The sequence below is a fragment of the Symsagittifera roscoffensis genome, chromosome 9 (genome assembly GCF_963678635.1).
Source record: "Symsagittifera roscoffensis chromosome 9, txSymRosc1.1, whole genome shotgun sequence".
NCBI classification, from domain to species: Eukaryota; Metazoa; Xenacoelomorpha; order Acoela; family Convolutidae; genus Symsagittifera; species Symsagittifera roscoffensis.
This window is the reverse complement of record NC_087070.1, coordinates 4,105,672-4,121,478: the sequence shown is the minus strand read 5'-3', so window position 1 is coordinate 4,121,478 and position 15,807 is coordinate 4,105,672. Positions and strand designations below refer to the sequence as shown.

General features: G+C 33.9%; 1 protein-coding gene across 1 annotated transcript in view; it reads left to right on the top strand.

The window, feature by feature from the left end:
* The window catches only part of LOC134854429 (uncharacterized), a 227,818-nt gene extending 215,589 nt beyond the window's left edge, over nucleotides 1-12,229 (top strand). Inside the window, exons 2-4 of the mRNA XM_063870676.1 lie at nucleotides 8,758-8,948; nucleotides 9,547-9,722; nucleotides 11,716-12,229. Of these exons, the coding sequence (XP_063726746.1) occupies nucleotides 8,768-8,948; nucleotides 9,547-9,722; nucleotides 11,716-11,904 (546 nt within the window). The 5' untranslated portion in view covers nucleotides 8,758-8,767 and the 3' untranslated portion in view covers nucleotides 11,905-12,229. The remainder of the gene's footprint in view (nucleotides 1-8,757; nucleotides 8,949-9,546; nucleotides 9,723-11,715) is intronic.
* Nucleotides 12,230-15,807: the final 3,578 nt, after the last annotated feature.

The window sequence follows — 15,807 nt, the reverse complement described above, 5'->3', positions numbered from 1 at the left end:
AATTAAATGCAAAAAGTGTCATAACTAGAGGAGCTTTTGATATTTTATGAGACAGATTTTTGCTTTACTCGTCAATTGCTTCATTGCACAATTTGCTGGAGCTTAAGCTATGACATCGAATTTTAACAAGTTCTAATATTTCTTTTTATCATGTGTTTTTGACTTGCAGATACGTTTTTCAAAGTGTGCTCTAATGACGCGCGTCAGTATCATCAGTAAATTTGGAAGGAAGGACGAATTTAACTGAACAATTCTACACTGTTTGTAAACTGTTAAAGTCAACGATGGAACTAATAATTACCCTGCTTTTAGCGTTACTAGATTTTTTTCCGTAACAACTTTGTCAAAAGATGGCTGAAGTTAGTCAGTTTGAATTAGTCCGGTAGTCTTCTAGGATCTAAATGCGTTTCCTTATGCAGTGGTAGTTTTGTCGGACGTTTGGCTTTATTCCTAATTTTCATCTGCTTTATTTATTTTTTATTTCAGTAAGCGTCTCGTCTCCTTTTTACACTAGCGTCAGCTTAGTGTGTTAATACGAACCTTCTTTTCTGACCTAACTCGCAAATAAAAGTTTTAATTTATTTGGAAGTTTCGCTGTAGCTTTGGCAATTGCATAGCATCTGTCCTGTTTTATTTGTGACTAGTGTTTGGCTGTTACTTATTAAGCTTTCGTGGCTGAGTGGTTAGTGTGTCCCACTCTTAATCTCTAGGTCGCAGCTTGGAATCTCAGACCAAGCCAAATTTTTTTGCTGATTCGAGGCTTATTTCTACTTTTTCTTATCGCACTTTATAGAGCTGCGTTTTTGTCGTGTTCGCGCTAGTGTTTGCGAAGCACAGCTTCGCCTCTGTAGAAAATTTTTTACAAAAATCCAAAAGTTTTTGGAAAAAGGTAATTTATTTTTTTATGAGTCGATTAACATAGCTCAGACTCTTAAATAGCTCGTGATCTTTTTTCCGTTTTTTTTCTGGAAAGATTTAGATTTTGTCCAGGCTCAAATTTACTTTTTTTGCAGTTTGACCTTGAATTTAAGATCCGTTAATTTCCTTTGTTAAAAAGAAGGCAAAAACTCCACAATCCAACAGGAAAAGTGTAAAGGTCACGAAAAAGGTGATCGAGTTCTAATTTCAAAAACAGAATTTAATTATCAGATTTCTTTGCGAAATGAAAATTTTACCTATTGGTCCATTTTTTGAGTTTAGGGTGATTTCATCAAAAAAGTGTCAATATTTTTTTTAGATCTTGTAAAAGCTTTAAGGCTATATGTTTTTTCTTGGAAAGTTTTTCAAAAAATGGCTATGTTTTTTAAGATTCAATCAACGCAGCTCAGACTCTTAAATAGCTCTGATCGATAGCGTGAAAAAGCGTGATCGATTTCTAGTTTCGAAAGTGAAATTTAATTTTTCGATTCCTTGCCTAATGAAAACTTGTGCTTTATTTTCCAGTTGTCTCAAATTGAGTTAATTATATCCAAAAAGTGTCTATCATTATTTGTTCTAGAAAATTAAGGAGCCTTAAGACCATTTATTAATTGTTCTTCGCATGGTGAGATTTTTCGAAAAACAATATCGTTTTGTTTGCAATTGCTATGCGTTTTTTGACTATTTTCCAATTGTGTTGGCTTTGTTTTAAAGTCGATACACATAGTTAAGGTGCTGATGATTTTTCTCGATTTTTGACTTACGATTTAATTCAAAGTTCTATTGAGCAGCAAAAGTGTAAAAGTCACGAGAGAAATTGATTGTCTTCTAGCTTCGAAAGTGAAGTTTAGTTTTCAGATTTCTCAGCGGAATAAAAAATATACTTTTTGATCCAGTTTTCTCAAATTGGGTTAATTGAATAAAAATGTGTCAATCATAAATTGTTTTGGAAATTCAAAGAGCTCAAGCGGAATCTATTTTTTGTTACAAATCGAAAGTTGAGATATATTGTTGTACAAATTTTCTTAATTTTTGTGTAGAACTTTCGTATATACTGGGATTTATGTTATTGAATTGATAACATAAATTTTCATTTTTTCTGCCATCTCTTTTGAATCAGTTGAAAGATTTTTTGTAAATAGTTTTGTTCAAGAACCTCATTTTGTGGTCTTCTTGTTAGAAATGATGTCACAGCAAAGTTTTGAGCTTTTTAGCATTCGGAATATGAGTCCTCGAAATTTGCCTTCGTTATTTTTTGAAATTTCGATTTCTTAAACAGTTTTTTATCTGACTTAGTAAGGTTTGACCTATAGTATATCGACTTGTTGGCCTGATATTGCGTCTTTTGATGAGCTAAATATTTTTTCCGTGTGCGCTTTAAATAGATCGCGATGATTTGTTTCGTTTTTCAGGAAAAGACTGAAAATGCTGCTGAGTGCATGCAATGTATTTATGAATGCCCATAGGATTACGAGCACTTTTCGAGTTCAAGTCATGTTTATTTTCCAAAAGGCAGACAAAATTGCTCTGCAATTAGGAAAGAGGAAATTGCTCAAAAAAGCGTGAGCGATTTATTTATTTTTTCGATTTATTTAATTTAATTTATCGATTTCTAGCGTAATGAAAACTTTTACCTAACTTTCCATTTTTCTCAAATTGAGTTATTTATAAGCAAAATTCTCTATCATAAATTATTTTTTGTTCTTCGAATGGTCAGTTTTTTTGAAAAACAAGTCCGTATTTTTTTCAATTCCTATGCGGTTTTTTTTTACTCTTTTGCAGCTGTGTTGGCTTTGTTTAAGAGTCGATAAAAGTGGTTCAGACTCTTATGTAATTACTGATGATTATTTTCTCGTTTCTTCTGGTTAAAAGGAAGGCAAACTCTGTTATCGAACGGCAATAGATTTCTCACAAATTGGGTTAATTTTATCTAGAAAAATGCCGATTATAAATTGCTACTGAAGTTTAAAAAGCTTTAAGGTCGTTTTTTGTTTGAAATACGTAAGTTGACTTGAAGTTTGATCAACAAACAAGTCAGTTTTTTTTTCTGTTTCTTTGAACTCCTTGACTCTTTTCAAACTGACTGTTGGCTTTAAATTTTTTGATGTTAAAGTCCTAAAATTCAAGCCTAATTCTGGGTATTCGCGGTTTGACTTGGATGTTTTTTAATATTAGTTCCTTTACTTTGATAAAATGAATGCAAGCTCCACTTCGAGCAGCAAAAGTGTAGATTTCCCGAAAAACTTGAATGATGTCTAGTTTCAAAAATGGTTTTTAAATTTCAGATTTTTACTGAGGAATATAAAAATTTACCTATTGATCCAGTTTTCCAAAGGGACAAATTCGAGTAAAAAAAAACAATTGTCAACATTGCTTGAAATTCAAATAGCTTGAATGTGATATTTTTTCTTCAAAAGTTGAAGAAATGGTGGACAATTTTCATTAAACTTATTTTTGGTTTCCTTGTTCTTTCCATGTTTCTAACTGTCTGTTGACTATGTTTTAAGAATATGGCTTTTGCCCGTTTTTTTTAATATTCACTCGCGTATTTTGTTTTCACTCTAACTCTCCTGCTCTCACGAAACGTAATTATGCAATTGGAATCTATTGAACTATTTGGTATAATAGTTACATTCTGAAAGTTTGCGTGCTATTATTTAATGATACGAATGAGAAGCAATCGAAGCTTAATTAGTTGTTGTATGTCGCCATACGATCTTAATGTTTTGATTTTCAATTAAAAATGTCTGTCGGATCTTTTCAAAGTAAGATTATTTGACCTTTTTGCTTTTAGTTTCAACATTTTTAATTGCATGTTTTAACAAACTTAATTTTAATTTCATCAAGTTTCTTTCCTGACTGAATTTCAAAACCCTAACATTATATTCCAACAAAATATTTCAATTTTAACTAATTAAATTTCTGCTTCAATAATATTTTATGACTCAAAATGACCTATCAGTCTCTAATCAGCCATTAGTTTAAGTCTAATGTATAGTTGTTGCAAAATTATTAGCAAACTGATGACATCGATCGAGTAACATTGGTTAAATCAAACTTTCTGATAATGAGCTGTAAGCATGTTGAAATTTAAATGCAGCTGTTGAAACAAAAAACAGGAAATGCGAAATAAAATTAACTGAAAAGTACATGTTAAAATCAAAAGTTAGGAATAGACTTGCTAAAGTTGTAGTTAAGTCTGAAATATACAATCAGAAATGGCAAAACTAAATGCAAAAAGTGTCATACCTAGAGGAGTTTTTGATATTTTATGAGACAGATTTTAGCTTTACTCGTCAATTGCTTCATTGCAATGTTTGCTGGAGCTTAAGCTATGACATCGAATTTTAACAAGTTCTAATTTTTTTTAGGAAATTGAAATTTTACCGATAGATCATGTGTTTTTTTTTTCAGGATAGTCCTTACTTTTGTTCACGATCATTCAATTGCATTCTGGTGGTTCACTTCCATAAAAATATTTTGCTGATTGACTTGCAGATACGTTTTTCAAAGTGTGCTCTAATGACGCTCGTCAGTATCATCAGTAAATTTGGAAGGAAGGACGAATTTAACTGAACAATTCTACACTGTTTGTAAACTGTTTAAGTCAACGATGGAACTAATAATTACCCTGCTTTTAGAGTTACTAGATTTTTTCCGTAACAACTTTGTCAAAAGATGGCTGAAGTTATTCAGTTTGAATTAGTCCGGTAGTCTTCTAGGATCTAAATGCGTTTCCTTATGCAGTGGTAGTGTATCTGGTGCTGAAATTGTAAAAATTGTTTTTATCTGCTTTATTTTTATTTAGTTCATTAAGCGTCTCGTTTTTACACTAGCATCAGCTTAGTGTGTTAATACGAACCTTCTTTTCTGACCTAACTCGCAAATAAAAGTTTTAATTTATTTGGAAGTTTCGCTGTAGCTTTGGCAATTGCATAGCATCTGTCCTGTTTTATTTGTGACTAGTGTTTGGCTGTTACCTATTAAGCTTTCGTGGCTGAGTGGTTAGTGTGTCCCACTCTTAATCTCTAGGTCGCAGCTTGGAATCTCAGACCAAGCCAAATTTTTTTGCTAATTCGAGGCTTATTTCTACTTTTTCTTATCGCACTTTATAGAGCTGCGTTTTTGTCGTGTTCGCGCTAGTGTTTGCGAAGCACAGCTTCGCCTCTGTAGAAAATTTTTTACAAAAATCCAAAAGTTTTTGGAAAAAGGTAATTTATTTTTTTATGAGTCGATTAACATAGCTCAGACTCTTAAATAGCTCGTGATCTTTTTTCCGTTTTTTTTTTCTGGAAAGATTTAGATTTTGTCCAGGCTCAAATTTACTTTTTTTGCAGTTTGACCTTGAATTTAAGATCCGTTAATTTCCTTTGTTAAAAAGAAGGCAAAAACTCCACAATCCAACAGGAAAAGTGTAAAGGTCACGAAAAAGGTGATCGAGTTCTAATTTCAAAAACAGAATTTAATTATCAGATTTCTTTGCGAAATGAAAATTTTACCTATTGGTCCATTTTTTGAGTTTGGGGTGATTTCATCAAAAAAGTGTCAATATTTTTTTTAGATCTTGTAAAAGCTTTAAGGCTATATGTTTTTTCTTGGAAAGTTTTTCAAAAAATGGCTATGTTTTTTAAGATTCAATCAACGCAGCTCAGACTCTTAAATAGCTCTGATCGATAGCGTGAAAAAGCGTGATCGATTTCTAGTTTCGAAAGTGAAATTTAATTTTTCGATTCCTTGCCTAATGAAAACTTGTGCTTTATTTTCCAGTTGTCTCAAATTGAGTTAATTATATCCAAAAAGTGTCTATCATTATTTGTTCTAGAAAATTAAGGAGCCTTAAGACCATTTATTAATTGTTCTTCGCATGGTGAGATTTTTCGAAAAACAATATCGTTTTGTTTGCAATTGCTATGCGTTTTTTGACTATTTTCCAATTGTGTTGGCTTTGTTTTAAAGTCGATACACATAGTTAAGGTGCTGATGATTTTTCTCGATTTTTGACTTACGATTTAATTCAAAGTTCTATTGAGCAGCAAAAGTGTAAAAGTCACGAGAGAAATTGATTGTCTTCTAGCTTCGAAAGTGAAGTTTAGTTTTCAGATTTCTCAGCGGAATAAAAAATATACTTTTTGATCCAGTTTTCTCAAATTGGGTTAATTGAATAAAAATGTGTCAATCATAAATTGTTTTGGAAATTCAAAGAGCTCAAGCGGAATCTATTTTTTGTTACAAATCGAAAGTTGAGATATATTGTTGTACAAATTTTCTTAATTTTTGTGTAGAACTTTCGTATATACTGGGATTTATGTTATTGAATTGATAACATAAATTTTCATTTTTTCTGCCATCTCTTTTGAATCAGTTGAAAGATTTTTTGTAAATAGTTTTGTTCAAGAACCTCATTTTGTGGTCTTCTTGTTAGAAATGATGTCACAGCAAAGTTTTGAGCTTTTTAGCATTCGGAATATGAGTCCTCGAAATTTGCCTTCGTTATTTTTTGAAATTTCGATTTCTTAAACAGTTTTTTATCTGACTTAGTAAGGTTTGACCTATAGTATATCGACTTGTTGGCCTGATATTGCGTCTTTTGATGAGCTAAATATTTTTTCCGTGTGCGCTTTAAATAGATCGCGATGATTTGTTTCGTTTTTCAGGAAAAGACTGAAAATGCTGCTGAGTGCATGCAATGTATTTATGAATGCCCATAGGATTACGAGCACTTTTCGAGTTCAAGTCATGTTTATTTTCCAAAAGGCAGACAAAATTTGCTCTGCAATTAGGAAAGAGGAAATTGCTCAAAAAAGCGTGAGCGATTTATTTATTTTTTCGATTTATTTAATTTAATTTATCGATTTCTAGCGTAATGAAAACTTTTGCCTAACTTTCCATTTTTCTCAAATTGAGTTATTTATAAGCAAAATTCTCTATCATAAATTATTTTTTGTTCTTCGAATGGTCAGTTTTTTTGAAAAACAAGTCCGTATTTTTTTCAATTCCTATGCGGTTTTTTTTAAATCTTTTGCAGCTGTGTTGGCTTTGTTTAAGAGTCGATAAAAGTGGTTCAGACTCTTATGTAATTACTGATGATTATTTTCTCGTTTCTTCTGGTTAAAAGGAAGGCAAACTCTGTTATCGAACGGCAATAGATTTCTCACAAATTGGGTTAATTTTATCTAGAAAAATGCCGATTATAAATTGCTACTGAAGTTTAAAAAGCTTTAAGGTCGTTTTTTGTTTGAAATACGTAAGTTGACTTGAAGTTTGATCAACAAACAAGTCAGTTTTTTTTTCTGTTTCTTTGAACTCCTTGACTCTTTTCAAACTGACTGTTGGCTTTAAATTTTTTGATGTTAAAGTCCTAAAATTCAAGCCTAATTCTGGGTATTCGCGGTTTGACTTGGATGTTTTTTAATATTAGTTCCTTTACTTTGATAAAATGAATGCAAGCTCCACTTCGAGCAGCAAAAGTGTAGATTTCCCGAAAAACTTGAATGATGTCTAGTTTCAAAAATGGTTTTTAAATTTCAGATTTTTACTGAGGAATATAAAAATTTACCTATTGATCCAGTTTTCCAAAGGGACAAATTCGAGTAAAAAAAAACAATTGTCAACATTGCTTGAAATTCAAATAGCTTGAATGTGATATTTTTTCTTCAAAAGTTGAAGAAATGGTGGACAATTTTCATTAAACTTATTTTTGGTTTCCTTGTTCTTTCCATGTTTCTAACTGTCTGTTGACTATGTTTTAAGAATATGGCTTTTGCCCGTTTTTTTTAATATTCACTCGCGTATTTTGTTTTCACTCTAACTCTCCTGCTCTCACGAAACGTAATTATGACTGTTTAACCAGTGAGTTAAAAACAGGCGATGGATGAAGACTAGCTTCGAATATGTGGATTTTGTTTCCTCTCTCCTGCTGCCAGAACACTTTTTTCGCCTGTTCAATAATGGATTTAACAGCTGGAAGAAGTCTAGATTTGCTTGCAAGTTGTGTAATTGTTTTCATTTACACAACTTAATGCATCTCACCTTAAATGTTAAGCGTGAAAGCGATATTATCAGATGAATATCGGGAAATATCTCGTTGGGGGAAGATTTGCAAGTTGATATTTTAGAAAATAGGAAAAAACTTGCAGCCACTTGTTTGCCCAAAGAGCTGTACAATGAAAAAAAAGCGTTATTGTTTATTGATTTCCTGCTGTATGTAACAGGATTGTTTTCATAGTATGTCGGCGCTATTCGTTGCTTTTACTTGACGACCTTGGCTTCAAATCGGCTAAACTATTCATAAAGAATTGATTTTTTTGGATCTACTTAACAATCGTCCCCCCTTATGGTATCTATTAAAAAATTTCTACCCCTATAAATCAAAGCAGTAAATTAGCGCTAGAGCGTTTTATTTATAGTTCGAATTTTGCTGCATTATGATTGGGCGAAAATGCGACTAACTTAATCAGCTTATCAATTCCCCCCTTTCTTGATGGAGGGGTTAATTGTAAAGTAGATCCCTTGTTTTTTTGAAGTTCAATGTCTTCTTTAGAAATTTGAAGAAATAAGGAATCATCATTATCAATAGAGACATAAACAATTGAATTCATAAATTTGCGCCAAATGGCATCATTTTCCCTCATTTTCATTTTACCATTGAGTAACTTCGTGACAAATTCATTCTTTATGCGAAGCTGACGTGGCATTTTGTGACTTGAAGTTGTTATTTTTACAGCCTTTAGAAATAATTTATCTATAAATTTCAACTAATATTGAATATCTAAATTGATCTCCTTTAGCATATGTTCAGTTTCTGAATTGAGCCAAGTGCGAATAGTGTGAATAAATTTCAGTTGAGAAAATGGATTTGTTGAACAGAAGATTGTGGTTTGTGTGTGTTTTGGTGTTGGTGCTGTCGGTTGGTGTGATAGTACCTGTCGCGGCTGCAGAAGAAGAAAAGAAGACAGAGGATAAACAACCCCCAGTGGAGGCTGCCGAACCAGAAAAGACTTCGACCGAGACGCCAAAAGAAAAACCTGCAGGTTGGAAACATACTTTGACCTTGACAATAATCTAACTCTATTGCATTATAACCACATTATTTTTTTTCGAAAAGGACCACGAACCGCCGACATTACAACTGGGAGTCAGATAGATATTCGGGCTCTTTTCCAGTTTACCACCACCTCGTAAATCTACAAAATGAAACATCAAAAATTGTTCTCATGGCATTTTGCATGTAGGAATTGTACAAATTTGTTCACGCTGACACTTATTGCAGTTTATAACATGAAAAGTCATTTAACATAGATTTCAATTAAATGAATTTCAGAAAAAATCAAGGTGGAAAACTGTAAAAAAGCCAATGGAGCAGAGCATATACCTCTCTATTGCTCTCCTTGTTAAATTGAATGTAATTTTGTCTCTCCCCCCCCCCCCAACACAAAACTATGAATTTCTACGAGCATTTTATGTTCACAATGTCCGATTGACAAAGATGGAATGCGAACTAATTAGGCAATGAAAAACTTATTTGTTCTTCATACTTCCTTGAAAAACCCTTCGTAACACCATAAAATGGATGCTTATTTGATGTGAGTTGGCAAAAGGGAAAAGAGGAGTGTGTTTGTTGTTCTATAGTGAAGGAGTTGCGTGTGGGTGTGAAGCACAGAGTGAAGTGTGAGGAGGGGGAGAAGACGAGGAAGGGGGACAAGTTGTCCATGCACTACACCGGCACACTCCACTCCACGGGAGAGAAGTTCGACAGCAGTCTCGACAGAGGCACCCCATTCCAATTCACTCTCGGCACTGGACAGGTACCACTTTTTTATTTGCCCCAGACCCACTCAGTGTAGGGAGGGGGGGGGGGGGGGGGAGGGAGAGGAGGTTAAAAATACCAACCTTTCTCATACGCAATAGATGTAGCAAAAATAATAAATAATAGCTAAACGAATGTCAAAAATCTCTCGATTTTTTAATTTTTCCAACATTGTACTATAGATTTGCTTATTTGCTTGTAACTATATTACCAGGCCACATTTTGCTCAGTTTATTAAGAGTCGTTGAACGGGCTCTTTTCCTTTCCCCTCAACTACGATTTTAACTACGATTTTTACTTGTGATTTTTTGTTCGCATGGTCTAATTGTTATAACACTAAAGTCAGCTTAGAGTTTTGTTACGAACCTTTTGTTTTTCTAAGCTAACTCGCAAATACAAGTGTTCATTAAAGGTGTTCATTTAGTTGGAAATTTCACTGTAGAATTGGCAATTGAATAGCATTTGTTCACTTCTTTATTTGTGACTAGTGTTTGGCTAATACCAATTCAGCTTCCGTGGCTGAGTGGTTAGGCTGTGAGACTCTTAATCTCTAGGTCACAGGTTCGAATCTCAGACGTAACCGAGTTGTTTTTTGTTATTTTGAGGCTTATTTCTACTTTTTCTTATTGCACTTTATAGAGCTGCTTTTTTGTCGTGTTTTCGCTATTGTTTGCGAAGCAAAGGTCCCCCGCTGTGTAAAATTTGGCATGCAAACTGAATATACCATGACAAACATATTTGGTCTGCATATGTAAACCCAGTCGCTACGCCCGAAAATTGATGCTTGTTTGAGGTGGGGAAAACAAAAAAGAGGGCTCTTTTCCAGTTTCCCACCCCCCTCGAAAAATTACAAATTAAAAGTATTCACACGACATTTTGCGTGTGAGAAATGTTGTAAAAAATTGTTCACCTGTTCACGCTGACATGTTTTGATGCCGTTTTTATCCTGATAAGTCATTTTAAATTGAGTTTTTTATAGTGACTTTCAAAAAAAATCAAGTGGGGACTGGAAAAGAGCCAAAAAGAGTCGAAAGAGAAAGTTCAGGCTTTTAAATAGGTCGTGATGATTTGTTTTTTTGAGGAAATTTCTTTACACTTGCGAGAGCATGCGGCTTGTGACCAGGAATTGGACTTTGTTTCGAAAGTTTAAAAAGTTACGAAATACGTGCAGTTATTTTTACGTGCTGTCATGATCCATTTCTTGGGAATTCAAATATAACTAACGAGCCCCTATTCGGTACTAATTAAAGTTCATGATTTTTTTCGGATTCGTTTTTTTTGTCGTGGTTTTTGTCGGCTCAACAAAAAGGTGAAGGTTCAAGAAGGTCAACAGCAGAGAACTGAAACTCAATTTCAAAAACCTAAAAAAGTCTTATCTATGGCTCGAGTGTATACTTGCTCAATTCCATGTTATGGATTTAAGAAAACTTAAGATCATGGTAAGTTATCAATAGTTCAATATTTGTTAATGAAGTAATTTTTGGTGTAACATATTCTGTTTTATAAGATAATTGAAAAGCCTTTTAGGGCGGATATAGAGTTTTTCAAAAAAATGTTCATTTTTTTAAATCAAATTAATTGGCGCCTAAAGAAAACTAAGAGTTGGTGTGTAGTAGTAGGAAGAGGAGGGCCCTTTGGGTAGACAGCGTGTCGATTTCACTTTGTCTTCACGTCAAGAATTCCCCCTCCTCCTCCAATCCGTTTCTGATTATTATAATGTTTTAAAGACAAAAATCTTTCAGCTTGGCGAAATACAGTTGGGGCCTTATTCTAATGCGAATTTTCAAAACCCTCGGAAAGTTCGAATAGTCGGTGAATATTGCTGAAATTCGAATAGTCGGTGAATATTGGTCTTTGTTGGCTAAAATTGATTCCTCGTCAGTGCTTTGTTCAGGTAAATGAGACCATAAGCTACAAGGGAAATGTCCAACGATTGAACCAGTTACTATTTACACCAGGAGTTGAATTGTTATTTTTTGGATTTGTTTCAGGTGATCAAGGGTTGGGATCGAGGTCTAGTGGGTATGTGTAAGGGAGAGAAGAGACGCCTAGTGATTCCCTCTGACCTTGGCTACGGGGCTAGAGGGTCCCCTCCCAAGATACCTGCCGACTCCGCCTTAGTATTCGAAGTTGAACTGCTAGACTACACGAGAGCTGGGTCCAGTAAAGAAGAATTATAAACCACCCCCGTCCATGCACCTAGCTAATAATTGCTTCAGTCGACTCAAAGAAAATATGTCCGTTTTGATTTGATTGCTTTGTGGTCAAGAATATAAACGGCTTTCAGATATTACAGAACCAAGTGTGCTAATCATCGCTAAACATATACGAATCATTTCAATATTTTATGTATTTCGAATGTTATCCTTAAGTTATTAAATATATTATGATTTTGAGTCAATATTTGTGGCTAAATTGTATATATAAGTTTATTATTCGTTCACCGCCTTATATATTGACGGTGACTTTAATTTTACCATGAATATTATTGAAATCTGAAATTGACTGTTTTTTCCTTCTAGATCTTCAGTGAAATTGACTCGTACTAATCAAATAATTTCACGGTTTTACGACAAGTAGCACAGAGTGTTCTGACCACATCATCGAATGCGTGAAAAAAAATTGTTTCACTAACCCATTTACTTATTTTTCTGCGCAGAAAGATTGCTCCAGAAATAAACTCTCGGTTAAGAGGGCTTTGAAAGTAGTGTGGGTACAACTGTTCTCATCCAATCTAGTGGTTAATTAGTATAGAAAACGCAAAAAATTCGGACCTGTTTTTCTCGAGGGAGCAATAATTTTTTGAAATATGCGTAAGAATTACGACTGAAAGAAGAAGAAGAATTTATTTACAAGAGATTTAATTACACAGGCGTGCTTGTAAGATTAGTGTTATCCGCTCAGGACACGTTTTTCTAACCAAAGCAGCACAGTTTTTATGCGATTTATTTGAGCGCGGCGACTAATTAAAGATTTCAAAGCTCAACTAATTATTCCAAATTGAACTGTGGAAAGCTAATTGGCCCTCATATTTTCCTAGCTAGACTCTTCAATTGTTTTTAAGTGCTTGTTCCCCTCATTGAAAATTGGTAGTAACTTTGTATTCATATGTTTTTTTTAGTATTTTTGATTAAGAGTAATGAACGTAGTGAGTACTCTTAAATAGATCTTGCTGACCTTTTGATGTTTCTTTTTCAGGAAAAAGTCTTAAAATTTGTTCACGCTCAATTTTGATTTCGCGGTTTGTCCTGTGATTTTTTTAAGACCAGTGCATTTTATTCTTAAATGGTAGGCACACTCCACTATTGAACAGCAAAATTTTAAAGGTCACGGAAAACGTGGTCGACTTGTAATTTCGGAAATGGAAATTATATATTAGATTTCTCAGCGAAATAAAAGTTGAAACTATTGATCCAGTTTTCTCAATTTGGGTTAATTTTAACATTGAAGTGTCCATGATAAAATGTTCTACAATTTCAAAGAGCGTTAAGGCCATCTATTTTTTTCGAAATTCAGAAGTTGAAGGTTTTTGAAAAAACAAGTCGGTTTTTTCCAGTTTTCGTGCGTTCATTAGTTTCCGTGCGTTCACAAGTCAGTTTCCGTGCGTTCATTACTCTTTTCCAATTTTTCGTTGGCTATGTTTTGTTTTCCTCGCAAAATTAGTTATCACAAATAATCTTCGGAATAGGTCGAGTGAAATAAAATTCTAAAGCCCTTACAGACATGATTCGAACGACAATAGAAAATGTCAAAAAGTCCTCCCTGTCTCGAATAAACCGGTTTGAAAGTTAAGTCTAATTTCGAGCGAGTAAAGCAATTGAATAACATTCGTGTCTGTGAAAATATGCTATTCAGGCTGCAAAAAAAAGTTGATTTTACTAAGAGGAAAACTGAATTTGGAAGCTTAATTTAGCGCTTTCTTGGCAATAAAAAGTTTTCCAGAAATTAAAAATTTTTAGTGCAATAAACTAAGAAACTTTTATATTAATATTTGAAGACAACTAGTCGATTATGCCTAATTCACAAGCTTATCACGCGTTTGCTTAGTTTTATCATCACACCATGCACAAGAAACGACACTAAATTAAAGATTTTTTGGATTTTTTCAACGAATGTGGTCAGAGTGAAACTCTCACTACCGAAGTGAAACTTTCTTAAGGATATTGTATGAAAAGTTGGTTCCAATTTGATTTTTTTTGCTGTCTTTCTTTCGTTAGCCCCACAATGGTCGGGTTGGACTCGTTCGTCTCCAGGCTAAGGAACTTCCAACGGCCTAAGCCGCAGGTCTGCGTGAGTGAGTGGGGAGGGATTCTTGGGGCAGTTGAAAATGTGGCAACTAGTGTGGGGTGCTAGGTGACAGTATGGGCATACTGGGCAAACTTGGTTGTCTAGTCGGGAGAGGTATGTTTTTAAAAACCGGCTGTAACCAGACTGGAGTTGGCAGAGTTTACAGCGGGAAGTTCTGGGGAGAGTTTTTTCTGTGGGGTCGATCTCAGGGGGCTGTATACAAATTACTTTAGAGGGAGGGTTTTCTGCGAGGAACTTGGTTACTAGATTTGTGTGGTTGTGATTTAAAAGGGACTTGTGATGGTTAAAAACGAAAGTGAAAACTTCATTTTTTTGCTGTCTGACTTTGGGTTCTAAGTTCAATTAAGAATAATTTGGTTGATGGAGGTCAAATTACCCTCTTAAGTTGCGAAATAGATATCGCTCCAATAAACGTGATTGATTTTGTCTCGAGAGTTTTTATATCTTTTAATTAATTACGCTTGCGAATAACAAGCATTATCAAATCGGAATTTAAACTTTTTTCGGGTTAACAAACAGTTCTACAAATTTCGTTGAATCACTTATGATGCTGTTGGCATGCTTAATTTTGTGAAATTTCAAACTTAACTATTGGCTACTAATTACTACTGATGTCATATCTAGAACTCAAAGGGCTGTATGTATAATTATAGAGATTTGATATCAATTGTCTACTGATGGTTTTCGGCTTCATGGTTGTCGTTTTAAGCTTTGTCTGTTTAGTTTCCAAGTTTCCTACTTTGCATACGCTATTTAGATAGCTATTGGGGATTCTATGCAGGCGTGTTTCTGTGTTTCAGCTTATTGGCTGTCGGCTTCAATTCTGTCGGCTTATTTACCGATTTCTTTTGTTAAAATGTCCCGTAGTACTTTGAGATCAATAAGATTCTGGCACCAATTTTTTTGAATTCGCAAATTCAACCCCACTAGGACCTTTTTGAAAAACTTAAATAAATTCAAACACGAAAAAAAAACATTTTTTGTTTATTATTTTCGTTTTCCACTTCCTCCAATTCTAACTTAGTTCGAAGTTCTGTTTGCTAATTCTTTTGCGTTATAGTGCGCTCATCTTATAAATGTTGTATCGCATGTGGTGCAAAGCTCAGCTTCGCCTCTGTGTAACCCAGTGGATCTTGAAAATTACTTATTGATCCAGTTTTCTCAAACTATTTTGACATTTTGTTTTTGGCTAGTATTTTAGTTTTCAACCTTTGTATGCAATTTTTATTTCTGTAGCTTTCGCAATTTCACATTCTCTACGAAAGTCGTTTTCCGGAAATTAAAAGCAAGTTTTTTGGTGGAGCAGAATGTACTGCCGATCCTTCGAATTGACATATAACTCTTACTTAATACAGTTCCTAACATTTTTAGAAGATTTACTTTCTTTTTTTTTCAGCTGAAATGGATTTTACGTAGTGATTTTACGTTTTTGAAATTGTCATGGTTTGGTATTTCTGATTTCCGGTGATTGTATAAATTTTTGTTCCGAACGTTGAAAATGGAGAAGAGCTCAGTCTTCGATTGTGTTTTAGTTTTTGTTTCCCCTTGCAAAATCAGGTACCACTAATAATCATCGGACTGGATCGTGATATATCATATATGAAAGATATTTCAGTCGTGATTCGAACGACATTATAAAGTTTTCCTATCATCGAAAATAAACGGTTTGAAAACTAAAGAGTAGGTCTTACAACATAAATTTTTTTTAAGTAGGGAAAAACTGTTTTATTGCGAAAAAAAATATGTTTTTGGACACTTCATTTATAGCTACTGTG